The sequence below is a fragment of the Acanthochromis polyacanthus genome, chromosome 16 (genome assembly GCF_021347895.1).
Source record: "Acanthochromis polyacanthus isolate Apoly-LR-REF ecotype Palm Island chromosome 16, KAUST_Apoly_ChrSc, whole genome shotgun sequence".
Lineage (NCBI taxonomy): Eukaryota > Metazoa > Chordata > Actinopteri > Pomacentridae > Acanthochromis > Acanthochromis polyacanthus.
The window spans coordinates 31,807,174-31,831,428 of record NC_067128.1 but is presented as its reverse complement, the minus strand read 5'-3'; the positions used below and the strand labels follow the sequence as shown (position 1 = coordinate 31,831,428).

At 40.5% G+C, this 24,255-nt stretch overlaps 1 protein-coding gene across 2 annotated transcripts in view; it reads right to left on the bottom strand.

Annotated features, from left to right (window-relative positions):
* usta (uronyl 2-sulfotransferase a) overlaps positions 1-23,390 on the bottom strand; it is an 83,043-nt gene extending 59,653 nt beyond the window's left edge. Inside the window, exon 1 of one of the 2 annotated variants that reach the window (XM_051960871.1) lies at positions 22,782-23,390. In XM_051960871.1, the coding sequence (XP_051816831.1) occupies positions 22,782-23,013 (232 nt within the window). In that variant the 5' untranslated portion in view covers positions 23,014-23,390. The remainder of the gene's footprint in view (positions 1-22,781) is intronic. The other variant, XM_022211966.2, reaches the window with a different exon arrangement.
* Between the last annotated feature and the right edge of the window lie 865 nt (positions 23,391-24,255).

Sequence of the window (24,255 nt, the reverse complement as noted above, 5' to 3'; positions counted from 1 at the left end):
TTGAATCAAAAGCTAACAACAGTGGAGGGTATGTCACAATAAAAATGTCTCAGTTTGGACAGAACAGCAGCCTTCAGCTGAAATCCAGTACAATTGTGTCCCACCAGTGGCGTGATCATGGATGTGTCCAGGCAGCAGCTGACCTCTGCCTCGTAATTAGCCTTAAGACCAGCTATAAAGATAAACATAGATATTATCATTATCATCAACATATGGTGCATGTGTTTAACCTTTAAGCTATGTAGGGATGCAAATGTAGTCGAAGCTAAGTAGCTAAGCTAATGCTAACACGTTCAGTGTTCAGAATCAAAACATCTCTAAAAATTACCTGTTTTCTCAAACGTAGTCGCCGTTCCCTGTGACAACCATGAAGACAGATAATCACAGAAGAGCTCATCTGAAGAGCAAATGTCCAATAAGGTTCCTGTTTTTGTTTGCCATGTCCTTCCAGGGCTCAGTAGGAAAAAGTCTGAATATATGGAATGAAACTTTGAATAGATGGAATGAAAATCTGAACATTCTATATTCCGACTTTCATTATATATATATCAAGTTTCATTATATATATATCAACTTTCATTATATATATATATCAACTTTCATTATATATATATCAATTTTCATTATATATATATATATCAACTTTCATTATATATATATCAATTTTCATTATATATATATCAAGTTTCATTATATATATATCGACTTTCATTATATATATATATCAACTTTCATTATATATATATATCAACTTTCATTATATATATATATATCAACTTTCATTATATATATATCAAGTTTCATTATATATATATATCAAGTTTCATTATATATATATCAATTTTCATTATATATATATCAAGTTTCATTATATATATATCGAGTTTCATTATATATATATCAAGTTTCATTATATATATAATTTCCTAAACGGCATGCCATAAAAGTCGATATATATATATATATATATCAACTTTCATTATATATATATCAACTTTCATTATATATATATCAACGTTCATTATATATATATCAAGTTTCATTATATATATATCAACTTTCATTATATATATAATTTCCTAAACGGCATGCCATATATACATATATATATATATATATATATATATATATATATAAGTACAGTGTTTAAATTTCCAGACCCACTAATAAAACCATCCATCCTTCCATTATCTATATACCACTTAATCTTCATCAGGGTCTATCCCAGCTGACTTTCACATTCACACCTATGGATAATTTAGAGCAGGGTGTCAAACATGCAGCCCGCGGGCCAAAACTGGTCCACCAGAGGGCCCAATCCGGCCTGTGGGACGACTTTGTACAGAGAAGACATTAACTGCAAATTTGTAAAACTATAAATTTAAAATAATTTCTAGACCATGACGAGTTGTTTTGATCATAATATAAAAGACTATATTGTTTAATATTCTTTTGCCATTTTGTGTCTCATTTTTGTAATATTTTGTCATGGTTTTTTTTTGTTTTTGTATGGCTTTTATCATTCGTCTCGTGTTTTTGTCATTTTGATTCCTTTTTGTCTCACTTTGTCCTTTTTTGTCATTTTGTGTTTTGCTTTATTCATTGCTTTGTGTATCGTTTGTGTCATTTTCTGTTGTCTCGTTTGTGCTGCTTGTCTATTTTTTTGTCACATTGTAACAGTTTTGTCTAATTTTTTGTCCCTTGTTTTGTTTCATGTCATTTGTCTCATTTTTTGTCATTTTGTGTCTCGTTTTTGCAATATTTTATCCTATTTTTGTTATTTTTTTTGTCTTGATCATTCAGTTCCAGATACCTGTGACTAAATGTTTTGTGCCTTTTTAGAAGGCACACTGTGATCTGTAAATGATAAACTGAGGCATAATATTGCTGAAATCGAATTTATTTTCTTCAGAAATTTCAGGTTGCTCAATGTAAAAAGATAATTCCTTAAATGTGAACATTTCCAAAATGTACTTTTTTGCACTAAAACAAAGGAAAAATTTGGAACTGTAGTTATTTATAGGTCATTATGCTATGATTGTACTGGTCACTTGAGATCAAACTGGGCTGAATGTGGCACCTGAACTAAAATGAGTTCGACACCCCTGATTTAGAGTTACCAATTCACCTTAGCATGTTTTTGGACAGTGGGAGGAAGCTGAAGTATTTGAAAAAAACCCACGCATGCACACAGAGAACATATGAACTCCATGCAGAAAGATTCCAGGAAGGCCGGGATGCAAACCGGGGATCTTTTAGCTACAAGGCAAAAGCGCTAATCACCAAACCACTGTGCAGCTCCTAATGAAACCAGCCCAATCTACAGTCAAGGTAAAATAAAAAAGGTAGGAAGGAAAGGAAGAAAGAGCCTCTCTCTGACCTCGATGGCTACTGCATCTTTCATCAGCCACTTAACGTTAAGGGTAGAAAGACGAATATCATTGTTGATTTAAACAACAGGCCCTCAAGCTACCACGATGGCACATTAAATCTATCTGGCTGTGATAAAAAGGTTGCTCATTAAGCTAATAAATGCGCTCGATGAGTACATGCTGGTCTACTTGCTGTGACAACACAGTAATCTTCTGAGCACGTTTCGGTCATTTCGCCTTCGCCCACGCCGGCCCTTTTCTGTCTCACACTTTTCTGGCCAAACCACAAGCTCGGAGGAGAAGCAACGAAGAAATATACACCTATTATGGGTCATTAGGAACCTAATTTTGTTCATAAAGTGGGTTTCCGTGTATTAACTACGGAGTGCCAAGTGTATTCCCTCTCTGTTTCTGTCATCAGGGGGCAGAGGGAAGGCGTCTGGAAGGGCTGAAGGAGCTCGATCTGCCTCTCTGGCTGTGTAAAGGCTACACAGTGTGTCACGTCTTGGTTAGAGGCAGCACACTGGAAGACTGTACTGCCAACTGGCACCCTGCTGAGTCCAACATATCTCACACACACACACACGCTGCTACTGTACACATGCATGCAAAGGCCGAGGCAAACAAACAAGGCGTCCACACGCCAACGCTGTCGATTCATGCGCGGCGGTGGAGCGCCACAGCGTTAAGGTGAGGCAAACTCGCTCACCCTTGACTGGCCTCCCAGAAACACGGGCACGGCTTCAAATCCGGGCCACAATGAGAAGCAACTAGCTTTCATTCACCCGATGATCGGCTCATTGTCATCCGACGGCAGCGTGTGACAATTAGCTGCTAATTGCGCTCTGGCTTTGAATGGCAAGCATCCATTTATTCATAGTTTATGACTGGCATGCAGCTTCATCGACTTCTAGAGCAGCAAAACTAAACCCAGAATGAAAACCACATCCCCACCCAATTTCAAACTTATTGGTTTAGTTCAGGGCAGGACCCTGGTTACATTTCCACCTCAATATGTCTCTCATATTCTATAGACGTCAGCACAAAACCACACAACGGCTCTGCTCATGCATTTGTCAGAAAAGTGTATTCACGGTCAGTCATGGTCATTTTTTGCTCCTGTGCCGCTGGTCACAGTTCACAAACTCAGACAGTCTGCACTGACCTGTAATCAAAGTGTCAGATGTGTGATTTTGTGTGTGGGTAAACGCTTTTAGCCCTGCCTATAAATACAAGCAGGAATCTATCCCACTCATTAAGACTCCAGTCTGGGAGGTGACATTGTCAGAGGGATTAAAGAAGAAAAAAAAAACACAGATAGAGGGAGAGAAGAGATAAAGAAAAGTAAAGGACATCTGGCTAATGAGGAGACAGTGCCAAGTGGGACGCTCTACACGTCCATCCGTTTCCTTAAAAAGGACTTAATATTCCACAGCATAGACGTCAACCAGAAACACACAAACTCCTTCGAGGGCTTGCTTCGAGTGGTGTGGCTTTCCATTCCCAACACAGCCGGGAAAGCTGGGAATTGTTTTGTGAGAAGTAGTAACCCACATGGGCCCAGTTTCTGCCGGTCCCTCAACCCCCTTTATTTAGACCAGCCCACAGGGATCCTTTGCTCTTATAAATAGACAGGCAGCAACTTGTCCACCGCCGTGTGTGACTGGGTGATGTGTGCGTCCGCATTAATGAACGCGCTTATGTTTGGTGCAGGTTGAAGGCTGATACAAGTGCCAAGAAAAATCAGTGTGGGGATTAACTGAGTACATTTAATCATACTGCTTAAAGCTGAAATCTGGGAAAGGCAAGAAAAAACAACAACAAAAAAAAACGCAAGAAAATGGAAACCCTTCTCCTGCAGCTCTTCATTATTGTTCAGTTCACGTAGGATTCACGACATTTTAGTCCCACTGTGGACTTTTTTTGCTCTTCATAATTGGCTGGTGCAGAAAGTGTAGAAGTCTATTTTCCTTTTAGACCCCCCAAAGGATTCCTATAGAGTTTTTGCACAGTAATGCCAAAAAAAAAAAAAGAAAAACTCTCCACTCCAACTTACAGCATAATTTTGAGGTACTTTTAAAGTTACTTCATTTTCACTTGCTGTCACATCTCATAGGGAAGTAGAAAAGTGCTTAGACAGCACAGTACTCCACCAAGGCTGCTCATTCCTTGTATGATTTCCGACGGATAAGTCCCGATAAGTTTGCAGCTGTCGATTTGTAACAGGATGGCAACCATGTGATCATCAGGCAGCTGATGTCGTGGTCACTTGTTGTCATACTTACAGTGACAACATGACGCTATCTAGCAATGATACAGAAATCGTTAACAAATCCGTGAATCCAGACTGTAAGCCGCATCACTAACAAAATCTAATCACTTGGTCCTTGTGTCATTTTTGACCTTCCCTGAAAATTTTATCCAAATCCATCAATCAGTTTTTTTGTAATGTTGTGAACGGACAGACACATAACTCCACCACGTTCCTTGGTGGAGTAAAAGTTATTTGGTTCTTTTGATTCACTACATGAATCTCACCATTTTAGTCATTATACTTTGCAGATAAACATTTTACTTGCAAAACATCGATAAAAAAGCAGGAATCGTTTATAAAGTAGTTAAAAAGTACCACTTTTACCGATACCATGCATCTTATACAGGAATCTACTGGTGATTATGGTGCACTTTATATTTGAATAGTCCTGTAGAGGATCTGAATACTGCTTTCATCACTTTATAGAATAGCAAGTTAAAGAAAAAAAATGCATTCTTTAATCATGAATCCAAATTATCTATGATATTGTGAGTGGTTTGACTGTAAAAGTGTAAGTATATCTTATTATAATTTAGGTTTTATGAAGTAAATATAGCATTAATGGCTCATATTCTCATTATAATGTCCACATGCTGTGCACACAATAAGAAGCAATAAAGTGCAATGGATTGTGGTCACTTAAAGTTTACTGGCACGTTTTCAGCATTGAATTCTTTTGTTTAACTACACTAACAGGAAACACCAAGCGTATAATTCCAACATGGAGTATCACAACATCAGAAAAAAAACAAAATGTGCTTGTTCTGGAGTTTTTTTTTGAGTGTTTTGTGTGTTTACTTCTAACTCAAGCGCACTCGGGCTGCCGTCTGCGAGCGCTGGCTCCGGCTAAGCCCGGCCTTGAAGATGGAGCCTCTCTTTAATTTGCCGATGTGGGCTAGGCTACGTTAGCTGGTGGTCAGTGGTTCGCTCCAGCCCTTCAGAAACACCTCATTAGTACAGAAGGGCTAATTATAGAAAGGGCGACACCAGGCTACATAGTGGATGCACAACAACCTGTTATGAAACATGCGAGAAGATAGACGGATAAGTTGTAAGGGTCATCTTACTGCGCAAGAAGAGAGGCTCAAAGACACTTGCACAAGGCACGTTGATAATGATGGCTTCTAAATTTGTGCTTGGCTGCCCTGGAGACACTTGCTTTTCTGTTTTTGGAAAGACTATTGAAAGCAGCCGCATTCAAAAGGAACAGAGAACACTGACAACAGCTCCAAATCCTGTGATTTCAATATTACAACACCTTTAACCTGTTCTTTGAATGCATTTAGAGTTTTTTGATATCTCTGTCATGCTTCTATTCTTTTTGTAGCATTCAGCTATGCACTCCGTATAGCAAGCTTCATGAAGAGACAAACATTTTTTGTCTCAGATCTGTTAAGTATAACCTCCAGGCACCATAAATTATAAAAGAAATTGGCATCCAATATACATACTTTTCATACCGAAAGCAGTTGTATAAGAAAAGCAGCACCTTGCATACGATATAAAAACTCACGAACTTGTTCACAGTGCATGCTCACATGTATAAACAGCAAAACATGCAGATGAACGTGCGCGTGAACAAGTGGAGGGTGGTACAGGAGGGCTCAGGGAGACAGCGGTTTTGAAATCCTGCGGTTGAGTATGTAATGGAACTGCATGTAGTGATTAGAGACGCGAAATGTTCCAGCTGGCAGCGCCGTGCAGCCAATGCACCCGGTGGCACATTTGTGTGTGTTTGTGTCATGCACGGCCACTGCAGTCGGGCAGGACAACACAGAGGCCGCATCTGTTTGCTCAGATTTTGCTGTCCAGGAAAGAATTTACATAGAAGAGGCAAAGAGAAAGAGAGAGAAGAGAGGGGTGGTAGATACATAGCATGAACTTGTAGAAAGAATAAGCAGCAGCCAATGGAAAAAAAAAAGACAGATGGAAGAAGGGAGAGAAAAGTTGGATAAACAGTGGAAGAGAGTGTGGCAATTCTTAGGGTGAGAATTTGCGGTAAAGAATTAGCTTTTTTGCAGTGCAGATGGATGGATTTATAGGGCAGGTAGGTCCAGCTGGCGCAACATCAGCCTAAGGTCCAAACCAGTCTGGTTGCAGCAGGGAAAAAAAAAGGTGCTGGTCGGGCCAAGTGGCAGGCAAGTTGTTCTGGGCAGGTCATTGGAAACACTACACAAGCAGGATCTGGGCCAGCGAACCAGACAACTGATGGCTTTTCAAGGGATGCAGTAACACAGTGTGCGTAGGAAATAGCACTAAACTATAGAGTTACCCATTTAACCTCAAGCTAGTTCTATCTGAGGTCCTGACAAGACCTTCCACCTCTTGTTAAAAGTCAGTAGACATTGTAGTTTACTGTGTTGCGGGTTGCATTCCTGACCCTCTCCGGCTCAAAGTAGCTGCAGGGAAATGTTTGAATTTTGGTCCATCGGTACGTCTTTTCAAACACACACCAGTCAGATACAAGCCATCAGTCTCCAGCCATGCAATTAACACCACTAACCACGCCTTGTTGACTTCTCCGCAGGACCAATCCCTTGCTGAGAGTAAGGACTCAACCTCAGTCGTGACCGGACAGGAAAAAGTACAACTTCTTGGAAAGCCGGGACATTTATGTGTTTTTGGATAAAGTCTTTGTTAACGTTGGACTGGTGCTGCATTCACTCAAGATGTCTTTTCAGAAACATCTGGAAAATGTGGTTTCTCCAGCAGACCAGAACATTTGAACAGGGTTAGGGCTACAACTTTGAACCGCTACTGCTGCAGTACAACTCAGCTGCAGCTTTGAAGGACCTGTTGATTGGAAAGCAAACATGACAAAGGAGATCTAGATGGTGAAGAGTCTTTAAGTGTGACAGGTGATGGCAGGATGTGGATTGTAGCACTCACTCTCATTTTTCTGGCGGAGTACGATGTGCCGTCAGGAACAGTTTGCACTCCTGCCTTCACCTTAGAGATGAGTGTTGAAAGAAAAGCTTTAAAAAAAAAGAGGAAGGCCAGGAAAGACAGAAAGAAACGAGTGGTGGTGGTGGACAAAAGGGGGTTTCAGAGAAGGAGAGCACATTCTGAGACAGAGGTGTGAGATTTGGCTGAGGTTGAGTTTGCTTTCCACTGGGGACAACCACATTCCACAAGAATATTTCAAAAATGCTTTTCAGGCGAATACCTGAGAGTTTAACTCTTCCTTTTGCATCGATATATTAAACCCCTTCAACTCTACATCTTTGAAATATCTCATTCTCTTAGGATGGAGTCACGACTACCAGTAAGTCTAGAGCAGATGTGTCCAATAAAAGAGCGGGGGATACATCCCATTTACCTACATAAGCACTTCAAAAGGGGGATCAGGCCTTCAAAAATATGGAATATTGGCAGGGGAGATCTTCCTTTTTTGCAGATTCACATCCAACAGCGTCAATGTTAACATATTGCACCATCTCTGCTGCCAGCAAGTAATAAAATGAGGACAATAACTTGAATGTGTCAGACTCAGTGCTCGCATTTTTAAAAGAAGACGTTGAATCAAGCCTTTTGTCTTCGATGCAGAGTTATGACTTTCTGAATGACAAGCAGAGATATAGAAGTGTTGCGTAAGGCGTTGATTGGATGGAGAGTAGGAGGTGTTACCTGATCTCTTTCCAGGTTTCTTCTTTATTTAGCTTGGCCTTCAGATATGTGGAGTGCCTCTGTTAAATCTATCTTTGCCTAAACAAAAATAAATGCATTCTTTCTGGCTTGTGTGAAGCTAACATTGGAGTATAATGCAGCTCTTTGACTCAACACAGCATAGTGTTACAGCGCAATGAAACAAATAAATGAAACAAAAACTACCATTCAAAAGTGTGGAGTCATCCACACAATTTCATGTTTAAAAATGAAAACTCACACTTTTATTCATTATCAATGAGCCTTTCAACACTATTAGCTAACACAATGTAGCATTAGAACACAGGAGTGATGGTTGATGGAAATGTTCCTCTGTACCCTATGGAGATGTTTCATTAAAAATCAGCTTTCTCCGACTAGAATAGTCATTTACCACATCAACAATGTCTAGATTGTTATCTTCATTGAAAAAAAACTGCTTTTCTTTCAAAAATAAGGACATTTCGAAGTGACTCCAAACATTTGAATGGTAGTGTATAGGAAAAGATATCTTAAATCCATCTAATAGAGCATATATGCATGCACTACAATTGTGTTTAAGCAGAATCACACAAATTCCTGTGGTTTTTCAGGGGTTTTGGCGTGAGCAGGTCTGAGCAGAGCAAATGAAAGACCCCAAGAATCATGAAAGCTGGAGGCTAGAGAAGATGATAATCTGTGTTTTGGTATCTCTTTACAAAAAACGGAAAAACTTCTAAAGTCTTTGGAAAACCCACACCTGACATTACCCTTAGATCACATTCATAGTGTCTGGAAAAATAATATTTGTCACCTGCTGAGATCATTTCTGCAACTAGATAACTAGGGAAACATTAAAAAATGGCTAACTGGAGCATTAAATATGTTCCCAGAAAGTGCAATCAAAGGCCACGTATTGAATACAGTGGGTAATAGCAATTAGCTAAGTCTTCAAACCTTAAAACCCAATTTTTGGCCACTTGGGAGCATCTTAAACAAATTACAATGCAACGGTTTTCTTAATTACACATCCAACAGATTCGAGGCAACATTAAGATTAATTAAGAGTCATGTTTGAGTACAGCGGCTTATGTAAATCTAATATGCACTCTCCTTTTAGCTCCATTTTGGTCCCCACCATCTCCAGAAAAAAATCAGTCTCTATGGCTGTTAATGCTTCACTATCTTAACCAACCAGGTGGCAACTTTGTGTCTGCATTTAATTCTGGACAATGAGAGTTCAGTGGGTTTAAAAAGAGCTGCCTGTTGCACTATTGTTCAAGAACGGGGACAGAAAGCTAAAACAATTAGTTAAAAGAAGCAAAAATGCTCCACAGAAGTGAGTTTGAGCTGCGCAGTCAGGCGATACTGTATTTGTCTGTGGGTTTTATTGCTACCATAACCCTTTTCACATAAACATAATCATGCGGTCCATAGTTGTTATAAAAAAAAAAAAACTAGAATACAGCTGCTTTAAAGACGTGAGATGCACTCGAAGAAGACTTTTACAAATAGACTGTTTCTAGAAAACATCAGAAAAACTGGATTCAACTCAACTGAACCCCAAAAAAGGGCACATGCTACATAAAACTTAAAAGAGCAACGCAATAGATTTCCCCAAAAACAGCACATAGTGGTTTTAACTACATGGGTTGGGCATTGCCGCTCTATCTGCACTGCTGTATATTTAAAGCTGCTATTTTAAACCACTATATACTTTTTCATTGCCATGAAATGAGGGCTGTGGTGAACTCAGTCAGAGTAAAGATAGGCAGATTTCCTCGAACAAGGTATGTCGCTGACCACCAGGCAACATGTTTCTGTTTAACAAGTCCCATAACAACCAGTTACTTGACTTTGGCCGATGCATTTGCCACCCCAGACTCAACTCAGAAAAAGTCAGAGGATTGGAAAATAATTGCTTGATTTTTCGCAACCGCACAGACCTGCTGCTTGATGGCAAGTGCATATGTGGCCGGTGGAACGGAAACAAGCGCTCGACATGTTAGGTGTTCTGTGGCAGTAAACTGAGGAATGTGGAGTCATTTAACACTCACCAAAGTAAACAAAGAAACTTCCAGAATAGACTCACAACACCAGGGCGCAGATACGAGGATACAAGGAAGGGCAAAGACCCAAAAACGCTCGAGTAGCAGGGTTGCAATTATTGTGTTTCTATTTTGGTCATGAAAGGATCCAGATTAAAGGTCTTTCTGGGTGAACTGGGCTGATTAAAGTGGGCCATTCGGTTTACATGTTCTGAGCGGACACCTAATTCTGTCAGAGGACCTCTATTTATTCCGACAATGATCTCTATAAATTATACTGTACGCACTCGACTGCTTTGAAAAGCATCAGCTAGGGTACCACCCAGTGGCTGTGGGCCCTGAGCCACCCACCCATTCACATACCACTACAGGCACTTGCATAAAAGTTACCACAACCAGCCACCATCAGTGTCTTGGCAACCTCTTAAAACAACACACAGTTCCTAAAAACAACTGAGCTGATGTATTCTGGACTATACAGAACATAAAAGACGAAAGAACCAGACAGACTAATCAAGCTTAGGGGTGATTTTTACACCATAAACTTAAAAGACACTGGGTGTATTTGCTTCGTTTGCTGAGAAATAGCTGGGAAGATTAACACCACACTCGTATCTGTTTGTTAAATAACTGGGTTGTTTACTTTACAGCAAAGGCTGGTTGGATAAAAGCTATTTCAGGTTTATCCAAAGGTAGCAAAATCCAGTCTACTAGCACTTCTATGGCTTGCTAATTACTGTAGCAAATCATATGAAATTAATAGACTTAATATTTTATGCGATCCCATATGTTTGTTAGTCAAGTCAGTTAGCTTAGCATTCTAGCGTGGGATTAATACTGAAACGTGTGGGAAAATCTTAGCTCAGTTCACTCCAGTGCAAGTGCAAAACCATCAGCCAGACACTTTTAAAGGGGTGATAACCTGCAACAATGTAATGTCTAATTGCTTTCCAGCGTAATTGGACGTCCTGAGTTTGGTTCGTTATCCACAAAATAAGAACAAAGAACATTCCCTCAATTCTTTCTTTTCTTTATACATCAGAAAGTGTGTCTCTGAATCTACCATTCAGGTTTGCTGCCTGTTGTGATGTCACAAGAGGATAAGCACCACCCCCAGTTAGCTCCTCCCCCTCCTCCTTTAAGCTCCTGTTTGCCACTGATTGAACAGAGTGGATGGACATTGAGATGTGAGTTCAGCCCCTCATCCTGAAAGGAGCAGCTTGGCTGGATTTAAAGTTACATACACTGTCTGGGATAAGGCTAAAAGGAGAGGCTTTATAGGCATGGTGGAATAAATGATCTGTGCAATAATTTGAGTTGAAATTTAACACTTTTGACACAATCTGGAGACTTGCAAGACTTATATTATTCTGTTTAAAAAATGAGAACCTTTAAAGTTTAAAAAGACATTACAACCTTTATCATCTGACTAAAAGAGATGAGAGTGTCTTATTTAGTCTATATTACTAGTAACAATAATATCTAAGCTAAACATGTTCTGTATTATGAGACTGTGTGTGGAACATTATGCTCTTTGCTTTATCTGTATGCATGTTCCAAAATACTACTGTTCCAAAGTTGGGGGTAACTCCGATAAAGCATTTTTTTTCAGTGAAGATAACATTAAATGAATCAGAAACACAGTCTAGACATTAATATGGTGAATGACTATTCTAGCTGGAAACGGCTGATTTTTAATGGAATATCTCCGTAGGGGTACAGAGGAACATTTCCAGCAACCATCACTCCTGTGTTCTAATGCTACATTGTGTTAGCTAATGGTGTTGAAAGGCTCACTGATGATTAGAAAACCCTTGTGCACATGCAGTTTGTCAGTCCTCGGTTTACTGTAGATGTACAATTTTGCTGAAATGCAACTTAGCAGAAACTCGGCCAATTTCTTGAAATGTTATTTCAAAGGGATTTACAGTTTATTTAACTGACAAATCTCAACTTTGCAGAACACGTTTGCAGAGTCATTCAGTACAATCGCACACATAAGCCCAGTCACAAACCATTGGCCACAAATTTATCTGAGTTTTCTCTTGGGTTATAACCCTCATTGCTCAGCAAGCCTTGAACAGCAGTTGCAGTTTAACGGCGTTGGTGCGTTGGTAATTTTCTTTCCATCTGCTCTCTTTTCATGTGGTAAAAACAAATGCACTAATGAAACATAATTACCCTGTGTTGTTTTAGTGTTTGGCCGTCTCTCTGGAGAGGGCAATAGCAGCCTCTCAGGCATGCAGATGCTAATTGGTAATGCTAATTGCTTCTATTATGTAATGACATAAAGCTATTTGTCAAAAATATTTCAGATTGTAATACCCCACAAAATAAGGAATGCAAACAAAAGATAATCATTTACCGTCACTGAATGCCTCGACAAGAAGTTGTAACAATAATAACGTATTAATCTAATTCCTGCTTTTCTAAATCTTGCCCTCTTCCAATTAAAATCAAATGAGCGAGCCTTTTCTTTCTTAAATTTCCATTTAGTCAAAACTATTATCCCTTTATTGACCCTTAAACCCAATTAGAAGCTGGCGTGCATGTCAGAAAGCAGGTAAATAAACAGCGCATGGCTCACCTCTCCTCAGCAGGGAGAACTGCCTGTTTTGCCAGCGCTGAGGAAATTATAAGCCATCTGATTGTTTTGGCATTTAGGCTGGATGTGACGCCAGTTGGGAGTTGTTTTGGGGTCTGCTGAAGGCAGTTCTTAGTTTTCCCCGACGCTGCCGTACCGAAGGCAGAGGGAATGCGGAGAAAGTAGGCCAAGTTGTCCTGCCGTCACCTGCTAATGAGGCCTGTCAGCTGGAGGTGTTGGATGCATGCAAAATATTATTCTATCATCACCCCGTAAACATGAGATTATCTTTGACTGACAGCTTTTAGTGTTAAATATAAAGGTGTGTTTATGCGTCCCTCAGCTGAAACAGTGCACGAGCAAATAACGAATTGAAAAAAAACCTGTATAGGTGCGAGGTAAGGGAATAAACGGGCAGTGTAAGTATTTTTCCACATGACCAGCTTTGCTCAGGACTCAGACTGGTGCAAACCTCGCAACCCTGTTAGTCCTTTTAAAATGCTGAGTGACAGCTTGACCAGCAGTGGCCTGATTTCCATTCTGTTTGACATTTGGTCAGCTGCCCCAAAGCATGGATTCTGTCACTTCTGGGCAAGGAGTCGCTTCTGCTAAATCTGTCGAAGATGATAAATTTAACTGTTTTTAATATCCTTCAACAGGAACTGGGTGGATTAGTGTGAAAGGAGTGGCGAGTTGGTTCCAAAACTCACACTTACATGGCTGTCGTGCTAGAAGAAAGCAAAAAAAAAAGCGTTTGAATACGCATGGTTTGTGCGTCAGTTTCCTCACTATGGTAGGTCTGTGCGTGTGCATACATGTGTAAAAAACACGTGTGATTCAGCATAACGTGTTTTAACAACATTTAAGTAAAGAAAGATGGCAGGTCGGACCGGTTCAATGGGCTAGGCAATACAGTGAACATAAACAAGAGCCATAAAAGTTTACAACTGAAATGGTGCTTTTTAAATTCGCTACTACAAGTGCTGTGGATGTGCTGTGATGTTCACAGAAGCGACGGTCACAAATACGATGATATTTTTTGACATTTCTTCTTCATTTTTAGCAGCAGATCCCGGCTTAATGTGTGCTGCAGTACGAGCAGCACCTGCAAGTTCACGTGTACGTGCAGATGCCTAAACTGATGTTTTCCTGATGTGTGGCCAAATGGTGAAATGATCTGTCAAGCTTTTGCAAAAAAAAGTAAAATAAATGTACTCATTTTTAACTGTCTGAAACCCCAAATCACCAGCATGTTGCGCTTGAACAAACTGCCAAAATTACACCATTTACCGGAGCCAGAAACGGTAAAAATCAAAAGAATTGGTGGTTTTTCCAACTTTCTACTGACTCCTAACTTCTCTGTGATGTGCCAATCAGTCTGAAAACCTCACCAAATCCAAGCACAAAATTGTGACATTTCATTTTTCTCCAAATCTGCAAAAAACTAAACATTTGCTTGAACCAGACTGTGTAAAACATTTTGCATGTTTGCTTGTTTAGCCGGATGTGAAATAGAGGAAAAAAATGAGCACATAAAGGTGGCATCCGTGATATCTAGCCGGTTAGCACATTTAGCATGCATCACATCCTTCATCATCCTCCTTTTTAACCCTGGTCTCTGTGCATGAACATGCACAACCTTGATCATGTGCAGGACATTCTTAAGCGGTGTTGTGTGGCTCAGTCGGCTCGTTGAGATGCACTCACAGCCTGATAATGCCTATTGGGCTAAAAGCTTCCAATTTGTTTGAAAATGTTACATGAAACTAAAAACAGCACACAATACATGTCATCTGCTGGTGGGTCTTCCGAGTAAGAATAGGTTTAATAATATATTAATTCCCCAAGAGAGTGAGAGACACAACATTTTCTGCATATAAAAGGAAAAATAAGTGTAAATATCACTATCAGCATCAGCAGTCGACTAAAATGTGTTTTCTGCACATCAGGTATTGGCAAAAATCCAGTATCATGCATCACTGGGCTGTATTTAAACACTGGATTATTTTTGTTCCGCACACTTGCAGGACGGGCAGTTAGTCAGGAAATATTCACCGAACGTGACAAAAACTGTATTAGATTAGAATCGCTGACTTTACTTTTACATGCATCTCATTTGGACCGTTCTCCGTAAATATCCACATGTGTGACACAGGTATGAAAATTCACTTAGCGTCTGTGCTCAAGGAAAGTTTTTGTCTTTGATACAAAATGAAAGAGGGAATATTCCACAATTTGCATGCATCAATTCTATCCATTTTCCCAGAGTACAGCACGACAGAATAACTATTTATTTGGCAGTTACAGTATCGTTCAAAAGTTTGGGGTCACTTAGAAATGTCCATATTTTTATTTTTAACGGAATATCTCCATAGGGGTACAGAGGATATTTCCAGCAACCATCACTCCTGTGTTCTAATGCTACATTGTGTTAGCTGATGGTGTTGAAAGGCTCATTGATGATTAGAAAACCCTTGTGTAGTTATGTTAGCACATGAATAAAAATGTGAGTTTCATGGAAAACATGAAGTTGCCTTGGTGACCCCAAACTTTTGAACGGTAGTGTACAGTCCAGCCCGGAATTATTTACACCCCTAGCAAATTTGGACTTAAAGTAATTTTGAAATGTAAATAAAAGCTGAGAAACAATTTTTTCCACAATGATGCCTCTTGTGCATCGTCTTATTATGTTTTGGGAAACACCTGTGCCATTTCCAATCAAAAAAATTGCCGGTTGAAATTAAAGTAACTTTAAACGAAAATCTGCGAGAGGTATGAATAATTTCGGGGTTGACTGTATATAGAGCACAGCTTTAGTATATATTACAGACAGACATTTTATTAATCCTGAGGGAAATTTTATTGAGAAGAGAGAGTTTCCTAAAACCATGTTTGCATTTCTGAGATTTGCAAGCTACAGCATCCATAGAGGATTAAAAAAAACACACAACTGCATGCATTTGAGTGTCATTATAATGGTCTGATTAGTGGGTACAGCAGGTTAAAGGGGAAAGGAGTTTAAGGTGTTTGTGTAATCAACACTTGCCATTAGCAAAATATAAAACTCGGTGTACAATACTCACTAGATGAGTAAAACTGACTGTCATGTTCACGCCAGAAAAACTTTCCCTTTCTCTCGCTCTGTGCACCACGTCCCTCCCCTCTTCTTTCTCTTACTCTTTATATACATATAAAGTGTATTTGTAGCACTGCTTTCTACTAAACGCTCGCCAGCCAAACTAAACTTTATTTGAATTCACTTAAAAAGTTTGCTTTCACCCGCTTCCTGGCTGGTGAAGGCATAAATATGACAGAAAACTGAGGCGGAGGAGAGAAACCCAAAAGCGTCTTCTGTGTCCGTGCATGCCTGTCTAATCCCCAATACCGACCCGCAGTCTCCAAGTTGAACGCTTCACTGGCCGGTTTCAGAAAGGTGAAATTTATGTGTGTGTTAAGGTTACAGGGTTCTTTTGAGAAGCAGAGCGATGCCTAGTGAAAGACTGACAGCAGCGCCGGGTTTGTTCAGCGTTTATGATTCACGACGAGCCATAACGAGACACGAAAACTGAGGAAGACCTTACAGTTACCGTCATTAAAAGTCCATTACATCGATCCACTTGTCCGGCAGTAAAAGTATTCTGTCTAAACTTGAAGGAACCATCTCCGTAAGTATGCACCATTTCTAGATCCTTTTGCTTTCTCACGCCAAAACAGCTCAAACAGGATAATGTGCACTATCAAAGAGGTGCAGTGCTAATTTTCCCATCAGTGCATTCCCACAGATTGTGACAATACTGGGAGTCAACTGGCATTCGACATGTCGCTGCAGGAACACAAACGGAAAGAAACAAACACAGCTTTAACGGCTTTAAACTCTGCTACATTCTAGTCTTCACCAAATCTTTTTATTATTTCTCTTACAAGTTGATTTGAACAAGGAGGGAAGACAGGTTGTTTTATAAAAGGATTCCTAAACTGAATACTAATCATGGATAATCTGTCATTCGGTGCAGTTTTTCCTTTTTAACTGATTCAGTTTGGCCAAAAGGTAAAACAATCTGTACTTTAAAAAAAAAAAGACTTTAATCATGTTTAACTTCCTCAACTCCAAAACCTGCCGTCAGTTTTGAAAAGCATTTTATCTTAAAAAAAACACACACCCATAATTACCTTATTTTTAAGCACAGAAACTGTTTTGGTCAATCAGATTCTGTAAAAAGCAAAAAATTCTTCACTCATGAATGCAGCCAAGAAGTCATTAGTGATTCAGCTGCGACCTATAGTCATGTTCCAAAAATTCAGGGACTTTTCCACTGAACTCTGTAGAATTGCAGGTAAATGGTGCATACTTGTATAACACATATAAAACCTTAGGTACAGTTTTAAAAAGCAAAATATCCATAGTACCGGTATGTTGAGTCACAGTTTTTTTCTCCACTGTATTGTGGGCACTTGGACTAAGTTTGCATATATTCTATTTTTTTTCTTTGATTAAATCATTAAAGAAATTCAACTTTAGTTTTTTTTCTTTTAAAGATTTGTGACTTTCTAACTTTGTTTCACTTCACAAATCACATTGTTGAGTTCTCCCAACTTCCCGTCACGGTTGTGTTGTTTCTATACTTTAGACGGGAGTAAAAATGAGTGACAGGAGCAGAAAACAAAAAGTACCCAGAACCTGCTTGGGGCTCTGAGGGTTAATTCAGTCATCCTCCAGTTCAGCCGGGTCAAACCTGAGGGAATCACCTCTACACGGTCAGGTGTGATTCTTCATTCACCCACGGAGAAACACACATCTTCACCACGCAGGCTTGCCACTCAAGAAGAGGCTTTCTGGCTTTTTGATCGGTATGTATGGGTGTGAAGAGAAAGGGAGACTTTAGAAAGTGCTGGACAGGGTCAGCGGCTGGCAGCACTCAGCGGTGAGCAGGCTATAAATCCAGGTCTAAAGGTCTGCAAGTACAAGTTGAGTGACACCCTCGAACACCAACCTCCCCATCGGGCCAAACAAAACAAGGTCTGTTCCCTTCTGTGCTACGCTGGACTGAGAGAAACACACATACCGAACTCACAGTCGCACTAAATCAACCGACTATTCTCTTCATCTCGGCACAAAGCAACACAAATCAGGAAGTTGACAGTAATATTAAAAGCTTTTAATTAGATGCAGCGACAAATGTGACCACATAAAATGTATCTGCATCGGAGTGAGAGGAGGCAGTGATGAGTGTTGATGTTTTAAATGCCTGCTCCAGGCTAATAGCTGGATTCTACTGACAGTGAATGGTCTGTGTGCATTATTTTATATTGTTCCCTAATAATTTTGGTAGTTTTCATGGCATTGTTGTGATATACACTACCGTTCAAAAGCTTGGGGTCACAGAGAAATGTCCTTTTTGAAAGAAAAGCATTTTTTAAATGAAGATAACTTTAAATTAATCAAAAATACAGTCCAGACATTGTTAACGTGGTAAATGACTATTCTAGCTGGAAACAGCAGTTTTATTTATTTTCTAAATGATCTTTACCATTTTTGGCCTTATTTGACAGGTAATGAGTTGAGAAGCAGACAGGAAAGTAGGGAGAAGACCTGCAGCATAGGGCCACGAGCTGGAATCGAACATGGCCGCTGCATCAGGGACTATAGCTTCTGTTTGTGGGTCACTCGCTCAACCAGTTAAGCTATTTGGGTGCCGGAAATGGCTGAATTTTAATTAAATATCTTCACAGGGGCTGCACAGTGGATGGTTTTAGCACTTTCGCCTTGCAGCTAGAAGATCCTGGTTTGCGTCCCTGTCTTCCCAGGATCTTTCTGCATGGAGTCTGCATGTCCAGGGTGACCCCTACCTTCGCCCTAAATTGTGGAAATCAGGCACTCGGAATCCGTTTGAGGTGGGCGATTGATCCAAATATCGATAACACTGATACCAGCATTGGTATTGGTATTGAACGATACCAGTGTAATGAGATGGACGCTGTAGTTTCAGTTTCTCTCCTGTATGCCTGCACTGATGCGACTTCATCAAACAGGTGACCTGTCTGTCAGAGCTCCTCCTGTCTGAGGGCCAGCAGCACTTTGCTCCTCTTGTGACTGGATATTGTATCATCAGTGTCAGAAAAGCCATTTAACAGACTCAGCGAGTTTCATTACATACCTCATAGTGGTGAAAAAATATGACTTTAATTTCTTTCATGTCTCTTTCAGTTTGGCCCTCCCTGATGTGGAAACACACGTCTACCACAGTACTAGAGTAGAAGAAGTTTGCCATCAGTTACACTACTAACAACAGGGCATTTTACCGAATAGCTGCATTTCAGCAGTTAGTTTTAATTTAACACCATATATTGTTCATAACCCGATTATCGAGGTGATCTCTGTGTGATGATGAGTCATATCAATGCCTGTATTTCTAAACTGCTGCTGCTAGGAGCTCCTCCTCTTTCGCCATGATTTCCACACGTCTCTGTTTGTGTTGTTAGAAAAATTTGGAGGTGTGCGACGAGGAAATTTTCTGCTTGAGAAGGGCCACATGAGGGGATGTAGCTGCTAAAATGACGGAATTCATCCGCACGTCAAGCATAAAACAAGCTTAACCCTTTGATGCACAGCGTGTATCAAAAGTGACCCAAATCCAATGGAAAGTGGGTGTTTCCTGACCCACACTGCGCATCAGCTGGGATAGGCTCCAGCTCCCCCTGTGACCCTAATGAGGATTCGGTGGTGTATAGATAATGGAATATCTCTATAGGGGTACAGAGGAACATTTCCAGCAACCATCACTCCTGTGTTCTAATGCTACATTGTGTTAGCTAATGGTGTAGAAAGACTCACTGATGATTAGAAAACCCTTGTGCAGTTATGTTAGCACATGGATAAAAGTGTGAGATTTCATGGAAAACACGAAATTGCCTGGGTGACCCCAAACTTTTGAACAGAATTGTATATTTATATGTGTTGTGACAATATGCCATTGACTAAATGGAAGTAACCTGTCTATCCTCTTACAAATGACTGCTAGCTGGGTGTAGGCATTTTAAAGGATTGTAAAACAGTAAAATCCTGTATATTACCTTATAGTTCCATTTGGTTGGGGAAAGAATTTTCCTTATGCAGTTTGCAGGAGTTTGCATCCACTTCTTTGCTAATTCGAAGAGTGAAGACTGATCGAGGCAGAGATTGAGAGCGACAGAAAGCGCCTCAGAGTTGACAGGGGTGAAGGTGACAAAGAAAGAAGAAACCGAGGAACACGAAGTTCTCTGTGAAAACAACTTTCCCGACGAACTTTCTTTCAAAGCACCCGCAGAGGCTATTTTGCCACCCAATCACAGGAGTATTCTGCACAGAAAAGCTTCTCATCTTCCCCCCTTCATCCGACATTTATTTCTTCTCTCCTTCAAGTTTTCCTTCAAGAACGAAGACAATGAGCAGACCAAATCTTTGAGTCTACTTTCTGCTTCCTAACATCACACCTTTTTTAATAACAAAGAGTCAATTCTTTCTCTCAGAATAATTGACTGAAAGAACACAACCTGAAATTGATCACAAAGCCACTACGGGGATTCGAAAACCAACCAAAACCTTTGACTTCGTGTTCATGTTTCACTGTGACACAACTTTCCGCTACAAACAAAGCCTTTTCTCTCTTTCCTCAGCATCATAATAAGTGGAGACGATTACTCATTCCGATCCCAGTGGAGGTGCTACACTGTGGTTATGTCACTGTTACATAAGAAACCCCCTCTCCTGAAGTCGATAGAGCACAGAGGAGTCAGTGTTTGACAAAAACCCAAGTCCTCTGGGTGTCTGTTTCTGAGCAGCAGTCGTCCAGATCACGTCATGCAGGTGGGACCAGACATCTTCTAATTGAAGAATTCCTTGCTCTTCTGGTCCACACATGGCTGTGGGATTATGATGGTGGAAATAGTAGACTTGCCTTACTGCTGCTCCACCATCGCCTTAAGCTTGTGTGTGTTGCTTCAGGTATCGGAGTGCTGCTTTGAGACATCACAGGCATGCATTAGCTCTGTGCAATTACTCGAAAATAAAATGAACCTGCATCGACTGCTGTGATTTCTAAATCGCATTGACTGCAAAGTTTCATCAGAGGGATATTACTTCTGCATCTGCGTCTGCACATCAACGCAATCAAGTCGTATTTTAGAGGAGTACTAATGCGCTCTGTGGCACCCAAACAGAACGATAAAAACTGGCTTCCACACTACTTTTCCTGTGCTGCGCAGCTTCAATGTAAGAAAAACATTCAGTCCTTATGTGTTCAAAGGAATCAAACTTACACAACCTTTCAAAAGTTTGGAGTCACCCAGACAATTCCATGTTTTCCATGAAAACTCACTTCTATTTCATGTACTAACATAACTGCACAAGGGTTTTCTAATCATCAATGAGCCTTTCAACACCATTAGCTAACACAATGTAGCATTAGAACACAGGAGTGATGGTTGCTGGAAATGTTCCTCTGTACCTCTATGGAGATATTCCATTAAAAATCAGCTGTGTCCTGCTAGAATAGTCATTTACCACATTAACAATGTCAAGACTCTGTTTCTAATTAATTTAATGTTATCTTCACTGAAAAAAAAATGCTTTTCTTTCAAAAATGAGGACATTTCTAAGTGACCCCAAACTTCATAGGGCTTCATAGCGCAGCAACAGGGTGCAGGCGTGTGTGTGATATTATGTGTGTCTTAAATGTGTGTCCACAGGAAACCAATCTGACCCACGGGATTAGTGGCTGACTTGGTGAGTGACTCTCATTCTGTTCCAGATGTTTATCACGTCATAAAGGATTTAAGCCCTCGGTGAGGGTAAAAAAGGAAGGAACACAACCTCCTTTCAACACACATGGAGACAAGCGCGTGCTGCAGTGCATGTTGTAGGCCGGTGACAGGCATGCTGACAGGAAATCACCCCTGCATCTGATTCTGTGTAGTGTCGAAGAGTTTTAAATCACAAGATCAGACACACACATACACACTACTTCCTGACTCTTGATACATCTCATCTTTAAGCCACACATTTTTCAACCAACAGCAGGAAGTCTACTGTTGTTATCACTCAATGGCACGAATATATTAGTGTCAAGTCATATTTTTGAATGTAAATAAATTGCTAGTGTTTCCCTCTGAACATAATATGGTAAATCGGAAATCGTATAAACAGGAAAACATGTGGCATTTGTGGAATAAACAGCTTCACACGCTTTTCAAAAGGCTACTCTCAGCCTTACTGCGCCTTGTTCCACGGTGCCAGCCGTGCGTAATGAGCGCTGCGTGGCTAGAGCGCACCAGCTGGCTCTCCAACAAGAGGTGTCACTCATCATCACTATCAATCCTAACTGTTGCTAAGTTCTTGTTACCATAATAGGTACAAATCATGCTCCGACAAGTCGTAATTGATATTCCAGCGGTGCAGGACAGAGTGCATTCCTCAGGTTTTGGTCTGAAAATGGTTAAAAATGCGAGGAAAACTTTCTAAAATCTTAGGATGGTAGGTTAAAAAAATCCAGTTGTGCATATAGAAGATCAGTATCCGCATCTTTTCAGGGACCTTTTTCCTTCTGTAGCACCTTCACACACACTGACTTTAAAGATTTGACACTTATGAATGATATCAGACAATCTAGTGGGTGAATGGGACGCTACGGCCTCCGGTGGATTTCATAAAAGCGACTTTTTTTGCCCCGTTTTTGGATTTCTTTACACGCCCCATTAAAAAAGGAAGACGTCTAGACGTGCAGCGCAACTTTTAATTAAAACAACGTCTTCGATGACGAGCTGCAGCCGAGAAACAGAGGAGAGAGAATGAAAAAGTTTCTTACCGAGATACTGTCTGATGTCCAGCAGGATTTTAGGAGGTCCTCCGTTCAGCTGGTAAAAAAGGGAGCCGAAACAGAAGAGGAACAGCGTAGCCATGCAGAAACCATAACCACGCAGGGAAAGCCGCAACGGTATCGCAGAGAGTAAGCCGTACTTTCGGATGTTTCGCTCTCTGATGTGGTTGGGAGTCTGGTTGTTGCTGTGAAGGGGACTGCTGCTGAAATTCTTCATCATCTCCTCCTCACAAAGCGCCGTGGAAAGTCACCCATCCGCCTGTGGAGAGTGAAACTTGTCGCTTTGAGACCATTGGAGACAAGACAGCCAGTTAATTTTCTTTTTGGAGACGCACAGGCACCCAGTTCTCCTCCGCTGCCGGAGCCACGGGGTTGTTGGGTTTTCTTTTTCTTTTTTATCTTTTACGCACAACGTTTCGCCTCTGCTCGTGTCCCTGCTCGTTTGCGCTCGCTGGATGACTGTTCCTTCCTTCTCTTCTTCCAGCCGAGTTAAGGGTCCATCCTTCTCTGCGCTCGGTCTTTTTGGGTGTCAAATTACTGAACGTGGAGAGAAGAGGAAAAAACTTCCACCTCATACAGGATTTGGTTTGGGTCGCCGTGCGTAAAACAGCGTCACCTAGTGTTACAGATCATCATTTAAACCAGTTTTAATGGCAGAAAATGGAATTGAAATCATCTTTTAATTTCAGTGTGCATAAAACATTTCCTAAAATGTTGCAAATTAGCTGAAAAATAGACTCAAATTAAGATAAATTACAGTTTATAACTAATTTTGAGATCAAATTGCATCACCATACATTCCTAATAGAGACATCCAAGTGATCCAATCTCTTTAAAATGGATAATATTCATTAGCTGGGGAGATCTGCCTTATCACCACAGGATAAGAGTGGATGTGGATGAGTGATGCATGTTGAAAAGAAGCTGTGATCTGCTCCCTTCTCTCATGTGTGTGTGTTTAAAACTTTCTCCATCCCCTCAGGCCTCATACTGAGCCATATATCTTTCCCCAGCAAGGCCAGAACCCACCATTAGACTACACCTGCACTTAGGTTATTTAAAACTACCCCTCACCAAAGACCTTTCACTGGCGACAGCTAAAGTAGTCGAGGGAAACGGCGGTGGCTGTGAAAAACAATTTGGGTTGAACGTAATAAAGAGGAGCAGAATAATTCTGCTGAGGGGCCCAGCGCCTCGGCCTGTCCTCAGGTAAATGCATTATAAATAGTACGGTGCTGTATAATGCAAGCTCGGCACAAAAAGTGGTGAATGAATTAAAGGTTTATAGCCTAGCCAGTCGGGCAAGGTTTATTACACACTATGGATGTCAGTAAGATCGCTGCAGTAAATCTGGTTTAGTTTCATCAGAACTACTGGAAATGGGTTCAAAAATGTTCTGGTGGCATGATATGCTTTTGATGTATTATCCATCCATCTAGATCTTGCAAGTACCTGGAGGAAA